We start from the raw sequence: 11031 nt of genomic DNA, 5'->3' as shown, positions 1-11031 counted from the left end.
AGGCAGTCGCAGGTTTAGAACTACATAATTTATTTAAGCAGCATAGATCAAAGTGGGACGAAACCCAAATGCTGTTGTGCTCAAAATACATCTTCATAAACAAAAAGGCACAGGGTGAACCCAAAGTGCAAAATCAAAAGTACTCAGGAAATAGTAGGAGAGATTCCTCTCAGGAAAACAAGTAACATTTACAATGACCGACAAAGACAAATGGCAGAGGGAGTATATATACAGTGATAGAGTGGGGATTGGAACCAGGTGTGTGTAATGATGACGAGACAAGTCCAGGGTTGATAAGTGAAGGGCGTTTGCCAGCAGTAGGTTCGGCAGCAGCTAGAAGGCCGGCGACGCTGAACACCTGAGCTGGACAGGAGGGGGAGCAAAAGCGAAGGCTGGTGTGACAACATATCAATCATATAGTGGGAAGGATGCATGTACCACTCCGAATAAATAAATACTATGTCTTTGAAGATTTGTCTCTACCCATGAAACTACAATACAGGTTGGATGTCTAAACAAAGTCAATTCTGAATGTCAATAGATTTTTAGATTCATTCTCATCAATGACAACATCCTAGAACTGATGTATCACTCATCTAAGTCTGGTATCCGGGGTAATCTGGTTAATGATTATATAATTGATTAAGTGGCTCTTTCCTTGTAGAATGTTGACAGCTGTATAGAACACATTGTATTGCTAAGATGTTCAAACTTAACTTAATAGCTACACTCACTGACACAGGATAAACGTTATCCCTCATGCTGACCCTGACCAAACTGGTAAATTGCCCCTCACTATAGCTGCACTTCTCCAAATGGCCAGACGTATAGATGATGTGCAGGAGCTTCGTGCAGGAATTTGTAGTCTTGCTGAGGTCTTCTCTGTTGCTAATTAGCGTTTCAATTTTTTTCAGTAAATTGAGGCAAATATATTGATAAAACTCACCTTGTCCGCGAGAGAATTACACGGTTATCAAAACGTCACGCCGAGGTAATCCTATACCAAACACATAATTAATTGGAAGTCTCTGTCAAATTCACTATGTGAAAAATGAATGGTGGAAAAACTATTGGAACCATTTCCGTGTTTGACCGCCAGGTTTTTATGGGTATAATGATGCGTCCACTATGGCGGACTATAAAAGTATTATCTGAGTTTTTTTGCCCCTGCCTACTGCAGTCCTCCTTCCTAGCTAGCGGGAGCGTTACCAGTATGCAGGCTCCCGCCTGCCCTCACCATCGTTAACAGAACTGTGGGAAAACAGTGCCCGAAATCCTAGAACAGCAGGCAGAAGGCTGGGGCGACACCGTGTGCTAGCTAACTTGCTAGTTAGCGACACCGTGTGTTAGTTAACTAGTTAGCACACGGTGTCGCTCCCGCATGCTGTGTACCGGAGAAAACTGTGCCCAACAGGCGGAGGACACTGTCTACCGGTCATCCCAGCCTCCCACTAGCACAGCAGACGGGAGGCTAGGGCGACACCGTGTGCTAGCTAACTAGTTAACTTGCTAGTTAGCGACACTGTGTGCTAGCTTACTAGTTAGCTAGCACACGGTGTCGCCCTCGCCTCCCGCCTGCGGTGTACCGGAGTCCTCCTTAGTTTAGGACTAGCTGGCTAAGCTAGTACACAGTGCCCTTCGCTCCCGCCTGCCGATCGCCGTCATTTATTACGAGAACGGCTCGTAATAAAATGGCTGGAACGGCGCAAATGGAATGGTATCAAACACCTGGAAACCATGTATTTGATACCATTCCACAGATTCCGCTCCAGCCATTTGATACCATTCCACAGATTCTGCTCCAGTCATTACCATGAGCCGTTCTCCCCAATTAAGGTGCCACCAACCTTCTGTGATGCCCACATATAATAATATAATATGCCATTTAGCAGACGCTTTTATCCAAAGCGATTTACAATCATGTGTGCATACATTTTTACATATGGGTAGTCCCGGGGATCGAACCCACTACCCTGGCGTTACAAGCGCCATGCTCTACCAATTGAGCTACAGAGGACCACATACAGGAATTGCGGGCCGCAATTGCACCCTTCTCAATCAGACAGAAAGGGAGAATATTAATAGATTATTGGAGATATTGCTGAAATCCGATGCACATCCTACATTTATCCACTAAAAAAGATATTGCAAAGATATAGCAAAAGTTTACACCGGCTTTTGTTGCTGTAGCTAAAAGCCAATTTATGCTTGATCAGAAAATGTGGTCAGACTGTATGGAGGGTGTGACGGAATTGTGGAGCGTCTGGAAGGCATGCAGAGGCCAAATTGAGCTCTGTACCGCATAGCTGTGCGCCTCCCAAATGTTGTAACAATGTGGAGGGCTCCATATAGCGCGGTATAGCTCCGCATTGTCATGATTGGTTGACGGTAGGTGGGGGCGGGAGGTCCTGTATAAACAGCAACTCACTTCCTTGACAACTTCCTTCACAACAGCTCTGCGCTGCTCCACGAAGTGCAAGAAGTACAGTATGAATGCCCAGAGGCGGAATCACCGTAAACGCTGCATGGCCAATGCAGACAGCTCATTGACCATGTATCCCCTTTAACCGTAGGCGGGCGGGCTCGGACGAGAGGCGGGACTTCCGGGTAGCAAGTGGGCGGTTCTGATTAGACAGAAGGAAGAGGGCAAGTGACAGAAAGGAAGCCAATATCAAAAGCCGGGTTGTTCTGTTGGTTTCTTGAAGAAACTGGGATCTATGGCCGTTAAAGGGATGAATCTGTGCAGTGTTTGCTGTCTTGTCCTGTATTTTGTTGCGGCAGTGCTTGCAGGGTAAGTACATGTTTCTATATTACCCGAACACACCGATTCTGCAACGGTCGAACGCAGTGTCGCTAGCTGTTACACATGTTTCATTGTGATTGGTCTACGCTTCTGAACCCCATTCTCCATGTGTAAAAGGGCTAGTTAGCTACTAGCTGGAGGAGGAAAATAAGCAATCTCAACAACACTATAAATAAATGTATTGTCCGATAGGGTAGTCAACATCACCCTTGCCTGATTATTTGTTTCCAGTATCGTGAATCGTGTGTAGGTTGTGTCATATTAGTCAAGGGAATTAATGCCATCTCAGGGAAGAGTGGGCTAGCTTGCCCGCTGGCTTTGTACTCTCAAAAGAGAGCAGTTGATATCAATCTGAATCATTCTGGGTGATTCTCATTTAGAATGTTTTACTTCATAAATACAATACACAAGCAAAAATTATTACAGACAAACTACACTTTTGTGAACCCTACTCCACCTGTCCCTATCATGAATGGAAAATACTGTATCTACAAGAGTCCCTGTAGCTAGATTCCCCCTCGCATTTTCACCTTTCTCTACAGGCGAGATTTCTACAAGATCTTGGGGGTGAGCAAGTCGGCATCTGTGAGGGACATCAAGAAGGCTTACAGAAAGCTGGCTCTCCAGCTTCACCCTGACAGAAACCCCGATGACCCTACTGCTGCTGACAAATTCGCAGACCTGGGGTCAGCCTATGAGGTAGGAAATTACCCACTGTATTTCCCTGTATCTTATATAACTTTTCTGCCAATGCTTTGAATGGCCCTTTTTGTTTTACCAATAAATAATGATGTCTGATTTGTGGCATCAGAAACAATGCTCATGTCATTAAGATATTTAAAAGATCTGAACGGAAACTGAGTTGCGTTTTAAGAGAGAACGCTAGCTCTTTATTGCTTTCTCTCCCAATAACCTTTTTATAATTCTAATTTAGCAAGGGTGTATATTAGGGTTTTCGTTCTATTTCATTTGCGGACGCGCTCGAGGCACCGATACAAAAGTATTTTGTAGGAAACTGATGCAACCTATTTGGTTGTTGTTGGTAACCTAACGTAGCAGGCGTAAAAAGACGCCTGAGCGGAGTCCCTACATTTGTTTTTCAGGGGTAAAGGAAGTTAGGTTGAAAATACTGTATCCCTGAAAACCGCGGAGTGTCGTTGGCAACGACATAAGCCTTTTGATTGGCCAAGAAGACCGTGTGGCTGCCTCTGATTGGCTCATATTGTGGTCTGCTTGCTCTCATGAAAACATGACGTGTAGAACGCGGACCGGCTCAGTGACAGTTTCTATGATGTGCACCAATATTTTATATATATTTTTATATTTTAGTCATTTAGCAGACGCTCTTATCCAGAGCGATTTACAGTTAGTGAGTGCATACATTTTTCATACCAATGGCATCATGAGTGACAACTAATCCCATAACAAAATCGAAAGAGATCAAATTTGGACAATTGCATGATGATGAGCTATTCGTAAAAAAATTTTTTGATGTTAAGTGTTTGCAAGTAAAGTTTATACAATGTTGCAAATTCACTTATGCAACGAAACCATTTATTTTGTTACTTTAATTAGTTAGTCCCTGATGTTGTGCTGTTTGTAGGTGCTCTCAGATGATGAGAAGAGGAAGCAGTATGATGCATACGGAGAGGATGGTCTGAAAGAGGGTCACCATGGTTCTCACAATGATATCTTCTCCAGGTAGGTTGACCTAATAGTAGGTTTACCTAATTACCATAAATACTGTATATGATGGAGTCACACATTCATACATATACCTGTGCTTAACAATACCTAATGAGCGTTCCATTAATTTATACTACTAGGCACTAGTGTTGTAAAATAATGATGTCTGTATTCCAGTTACAAGCCATACCCTATATGCAATTGTAGGCCTAAGCATGTGAGGTTTAAGAATCAAAGAATGCCTTCGGCATCACTGTTCTCTCACAACCCATCACCTCTTACAGTTTCTTTGGGGACTTTGGCTTCATGTTCGGAGGAAACCGGCAAGGACAACAGGACAGGAACATTCCCAGAGGAAATGACATTGTACTAGACCTGGAGGTCACACTCGAAGAAGTGCACTCTGGGAACTTTGTAGAGGTACTATTAATCACTGATGGTGGTCTGTGATATATTGTATACGATTGGTGTGCTTCACCAGTCCTACCCTAGTCCAACACATACCTACCACTCTCATCATATCACCTATATGTACCTCCCAGGTTGTACGCAACAAGCCTGTAGCCAAAGAGGCCCCTGGGAAAAGGAAATGCAACTGCAGACAGGAAATGAGGACGACGCAGCTCGGACCTGGACGCTTCCAGATGACCCAGGAAGTAGTGTGTGACGAGTGCCCCAATATAAAGTGAGTCACTGTCCTATTGGCTGAGACTGATAACACAGGAGACAGTGGTCTCTTTCTTTACATGCTCAGTAATAAAGATAATAGTTTCATAATAATGGTTATGATTTGACTCTCTCAATGATCCCAGGCTGGTGAATGAGGAGAGAACTTTGGAGGTGGAGATTGAACAGGGAGTGAGAGATGAGATGGAGTACCCTTTCATTGGAGAAGGTAAGCTACTTACTCAACCGTCAGGATAACATGGGTAACAAGGGTAAAATCATTGTATATAAATAATATAATATATTTTACAGGTGAACCTCACATCGACGGAGAGCCAGGGGATCTACGCTTCCGCATCAAAGTTATGAAGTAAGAGCAGCATGCATTTCCTTATTTCAGATATTATATAATGATTCTGACTAGGCTGATCTATCCTTCTGAGTCTAATACCTTTTTCAGTACAGCTCAAACTGTCAAGTGAATACATTTCTGTTATGTAAAGATTTTGGGAATGTACTCTACTTGCGTTGTCTATGTCTTGGCCCTTCTGTTTATCTATTTGTATGCTTGCTTTATGCAAATGCATTCTCACTCTGTTAGTTAGCCTGTTTCTATTGTACAGTAATATGTTGTCAGTGGAAGCTGTTTTATTAAATAATTATTATTAATGTGTGTGTGTGTGTGTGTGTACTTCCAGACATCCAGTGTTTGAGCGTCGAGGAGATGACCTGTACACTAATGTCACCATCTCCCTGGTAGAGGCTCTGGTTGGCTTTGAGATAGACATCACACACCTCGATGGACATAAGGTGTGTAAAGGCTCCTACACATCTATCCAGCTACAGCCTACTAACTAGCAATGATGCGTTGGGTCGTTTTCCCCCCAACTCAGGCCAACTGTCTGTGGCCGATTCTACATGTTTAATCAGGACCAAAAACAAGATTCCCAGTGGAGACCAAGAAATAAACATGAACTGTTTTTCCAACATGTAATCAAATGTAATGGCCAATTTCCCCGACCCAAATGAAGTTATTCCTGGACTAAAAATAACTTTTAATGGATATTCTCCATTGAGCATGCTTTTTGTCCAGAGTAGGCTTAATCTGGGTTTGGAATGAATGATTGATCCAAAATTGACCCATCTTTGAATCAATAACAACCTCATTGACTTGTGACTGCCCCTTTGACAGGTTCACATTGTGAGGGACAAGATCACCAAGCCTGGTGCTCGGCTGTGGAAGAAGGGAGAAGGCCTGCCCAATTTTGACAACAACAACATCCGTGGATCTCTCATTGTCTCTTTTGACATCGAGTTCCCACAGACACAGCTGGATGACAATCAGAAAGAGGGTAAGGAGGAAGTTGATAAACATGGGGAAAGGGTTTTGTAATGATCTATTAGACTTGAGGATGAGGTTGAGTTGCCATTGATGGTATCAGTAAAAGGTAAACTGCATGTTGCATATCAGGTAAAGACCTTGTTCTTCCATAAAGATTATGCATATTAACAATGTACACAAGACTCAGAGGCGCAGGACATGCTCCTGCAAGGCGGGGGCGGCCTCAGAGTTCTAGGGTCCTTGGCTCACACCCCAATATTTCAAATAACAAATGTACAAACCATAGGCGACAAATACATCACAATAAATTGTCTTCGAGCCTTAGACTTTATGCCACTGACAAGAAGACAATGAAAGTACTGATTAACTTGTCAGCTATGAATGGTTCTGAAACATGTCATAATTATGATCATAATGCTTAGTACTTTAAATTGGGCCTTGCTTTTGTTGTTCTCAGGAGTGAGGGGGATTCTGAAGCAATCGTCAGTACAGAAGGTTTACAATGGACTACAGGGATACTAACACACCAACAGACAGTCTGGACTGAGTTCTGTGACACACACACACAAAGGAGCAAGCATAGGGGTGTATTTATTTTTTGATTGTTCTCAGGATGGGTTGATTTTGTTTTGTAATATTCTACATTCTGAAGGTGGCTTGATGTTGTTCAGTTTCTTTTAAAGAAGTCCTTGTTATATTTAACATCAATGGGTCGAAACAACAGCGTATTTATCCTTTTAATTTGCTTGCCCTTGCCCAATTTGTTTTGATTTTACTTCCACCATAATTCCCCCTCAAATTACAAATTACTTCTTTGCATCAATTTGGAGAGTTTGGATCTTTTAATGTCAGCTATTGTCATCCACTATCACAGACATCTTGGATCATTAAAAGTCACATTTCCAATGTTAAACCCATCACACCTGACTGAGCTCTAGAAGAGGAGCTGGACTGGAATCAAAGTCAACAACTTCTCATGGACATCAGCAAGACTGGAATACTATTCCCCTAACAGTTTTATGAATGTAGTACTGTACTAGGCCATTTAATTTAACCTCAAGTGATTTTGACCCCTCCGACACTTCAAACGATTCTGTAATTTAACCCAGTTTCCTTTGTATTCCTGTTCAGTAATGTCTTAAAACACTTGTAAATAGGAAAGAACAAACAACATTTTAGTTGTTTTGCTTTCGTTGAATTGGATCGTATGTTTAGATGTATTCTTTGTGGTGCAAGGTCTTGAGTTAGCATTCTGTCTGCTGAAAGAAAGGCCACTTTGAGAGTGTGCTTCTGGAGCTGCCTCATCAGCGTCAGGGTGGCAAGGATATCATCCTGGTCTGGAGACCCCATCTCCAGCCTGCCCTGCCTCCCACCACCATCCACACCTCTTGCTCTGCCTCTCCTCTCAGACTATGGGTGTGTCTGAAATGGCACACTTTTCCCTATACAGTGTGTTACTTTTTGACCAGGGCCCATAGGGTTCTGGTCAGAAGTTGTGCACTTTAAAGGGAGTAGGGTGCCATTTCAGACACAGCCCTATGTTCTCTGGACTGCTCTGCCTGACAGAAAGAGACTACTGTAAATAACGGGACGTGTTCCAGTGTGCTACAGTACAGACGGGAAAATGTACTTTTCAATGAAGTTTATAATAAATAATGACTTGGTCAAATAACCTTACATACAGGTTACTTTATGCTTTAAACAAAATTGATGGAGTGCATTTTCAGTGGTCAATTGTCAAGGGTGTAAGATATTTTATACTGTGTGCGTGTGTACCTGCGCTGTCTTGCCTGTCTGGAGCATCACTGTCCACCTCATTGTCATCAAATTGACATCTCTATCGTGCACATCAGTAAAGGGGAGTAACTGTAGTCTCAATATATTACCAGTAGAGGGCAGCAAGTGTAAAGCATGGCAGCAAAGGGTGTCTGCTGTCACCACTTTGATAATAATAAATAATAATATGCCATTTAGCAGACGCTTTTATCCAAAGCGACTTACAGTCATGCGTGCATACATTTTTTTGTGTATGGGTGGTCCCGGGGATCGAACCCACTACCTTGGCGTAACAAGCGCCGTGCTCTACCAGCTGAGCTACAGAGGACCACAGGGCTGTAACCTCAGCTGGGCCACACGCTCTCGCTTTCTATATAGATCTCGCTCTCTCCAGGCCAGCCCTCAACACCTCAGACACCTTGGTTATGTGACTGCAATAACATTATTATTATGGCATTGGCTTTAAGGATGAAGTATTGTGAGTGATCAGTGGATGGTTGTTTGGCTATTGATGGGCTATTCCTTCCCTCTAGCATTAATTATGGTTTTACTGCTGTGATTGTCTGACTTAATTGGTGACATTACAGGGCTGTAGTGTTGTGAGAAATGTTGTGTGTGTGTGGTCCGTTCGTCACTGTTAACCCCTCACTCACTTCTCCACTCTGTATCTTAATCTGACCTCTGTGACCGAGCTGGTTCCACTTACTCTGACTGTCTGTCGCTGCTCTCCTAAACTCCAGGGGCCGACTGACTCAGGCTACATCCCAAATGGCACCCTATTCCCTATATAGTGCACTACTTTTGATCAGGGTCCATAGGGCTCTGGTCAAAAGTAGTACACTACATATAGGGTGCAATTTGGGATGTAGAGTCCATCTCAACCGCGTCACTTTGTCTCCATACCAGACCTGCCTCCCTATCCCTCCCCTCTGCCTTTCTTACCCACTACTTCACCTCTGTGGGGGGAGGGTTGTCAGGGTGTCTGCTAGGGTGCGGCAGGGGATGTCCGCTCAAATCATTTCAGTATGGTGATTTTTATAGTGTGGTGATATGCGCGTCTGTCCACCAGCATACAAGTTTGTGTGTGTGTGAATACATGGGAGGTCCTCCTGTGTGTGTGTGTGTGTGTGTGTGTGGAGGTGCATTCCCCACAGCTTCCCCCAAACTGATTACCCAATATATCTCTATCAGGTATAGTAAATCAGGTTTATCATGCAGATATAGCTTTTTTATTTATTTATCCTGTCTTACAATGATGGCTTGGTGTCCAAACTGTGCAAAACTGTATCTGTGTGCAGTCTGTATGTATAATGAACTCCCACAGAGATAGCAGGGCTGTGGTATTGGGAGTTTCCTCCATATCCCACCACACATCCCTTAGTCATTATCACTCTGGATGAGACCCAACAAGCAGGGGTGGTTGGTGATTAGGGTGTATAAAGGCTCTGTGTTTTACCTCTCATTAGCACAACATACAGCGCTCTCATGCTACATACAGAGCCATATAGGAAGAGACCCAACAGAGTTTATACATCTTCACCTATTGTTACGGCCATTAAAGTGATAATTCACTCCAAAATCACATTTTGCCGAGCCTCAAAGTTTCAAGTTTCATGTAGTCTTGGTGAGACAAGCGTAAGTCCCACAATAGATCCAGCTAAATACATATATATGCCTGCAACCCAGATGAATGGCACTGTCTACGTTCATCATTTTAGATGGTAACTATCTTTTCTATTCATTTAGGAATATGAATTGACAAACATTGATTTTGGAATGGTGAACTACCCCTCTGAGGCACAAGAGGGGAGCATTGCCTCGATGGGCTGACGTACCTCCTCTGGACCTCAGCCAGTCTAACCACAGTACAGAGCTCTGTGGGGACGCGAGTAGAGAGTTGGTGTAGCTCAGTTGGTAGAGCATGGCGCTTGCAACGCCAGGGTTGTGGGTTCGTTTCCCACGGGGGGCCAGTATGAAAAAATGTATGCACTCACTTAACTGTAAATCGCTCTGGATAAGAGCCTCTGCTATATAAATGTGTAGATAAGCGCAGCGATCATACTTGACTCTGAGAGTAATGAGTCTCTAAGTGTAGCCCTGGGGTTAAGAGGAGTACATGTTGTGATGTCTAACTGCACAATCCACGAGCCAGGGAAGTGGCAGGGGAAGCGGCGAGCAGAGGCAGCGCCAGTGGCTGTGTTGAACTGTACTGACTTGGCAGTGTGCTCAGCTAATGGAGCCTGATCCTATAATAATAATAATAATAATAATAATAATAATATGCCATTTAGCAGACGCTTTTATCCAAAGCGACTTACAGTCTGTGGGGGACTGGGGTTTAGGAGGGAGGGTGTGTGTGTGTGTGTGTGTGTGCATGGGGCTGGGATTTAAGAGTTTGGAGGATATTGGCTCAGTATGGTAGCAGTGGGAGAAGTAGTAACCAAAAAACAGTAATGATGACATGTACTAAAACTCTCTGAGTTATGATAACTTTTTTGAATTCCTCTTTTAATTTAATTTTGAACACCCTGGGACAGATTTACTAGTCTTTATTTCAGAGGGAATAGAAACAAAATAAGTAACACTTTTAGTGTTTTACATGGCCTTGTTTTTGTATATTTATTCCCTTCTTAAAATAACAAGTGCAAAAGTTGTACTGGTGCAAACATTTACAACATCTGGCCGTCTGTCTTACTTATATGGAATCAATTGTCACAGGGAATATTGATGAGTTATTATGCCTGAAAAAGAAGCACCC

The 11031-nt window shown here is 43.2% G+C and overlaps 1 protein-coding gene across 1 annotated transcript; it reads left to right on the top strand.

Moving 5' to 3' along the window:
- Nucleotides 1-2503: 2503 nt before the first annotated feature.
- LOC121537055 (dnaJ homolog subfamily B member 11-like) lies at nucleotides 2504-8174 on the top strand. Its single transcript, XM_041844801.1, has 10 exons — nucleotides 2504-2791; nucleotides 3346-3502; nucleotides 4407-4504; nucleotides 4774-4909; nucleotides 5032-5174; nucleotides 5302-5384; nucleotides 5468-5525; nucleotides 5854-5965; nucleotides 6348-6507; nucleotides 6955-8174. The coding sequence occupies exons 1-10, from the start codon at nucleotides 2718-2720 to the stop codon at nucleotides 7017-7019; spliced, it is 1086 nt and encodes a 361-aa protein (XP_041700735.1). The 5' UTR covers nucleotides 2504-2717; the 3' UTR covers nucleotides 7020-8174.
- Nucleotides 8175-11031: the final 2857 nt, after the last annotated feature.

This window comes from Coregonus clupeaformis, chromosome 23 (assembly GCF_020615455.1).
Source record: "Coregonus clupeaformis isolate EN_2021a chromosome 23, ASM2061545v1, whole genome shotgun sequence".
Taxonomy (NCBI): Eukaryota; Metazoa; Chordata; class Actinopteri; order Salmoniformes; family Salmonidae; genus Coregonus; species Coregonus clupeaformis.
This window is presented reverse-complemented; position numbering and strand designations above follow the sequence as displayed.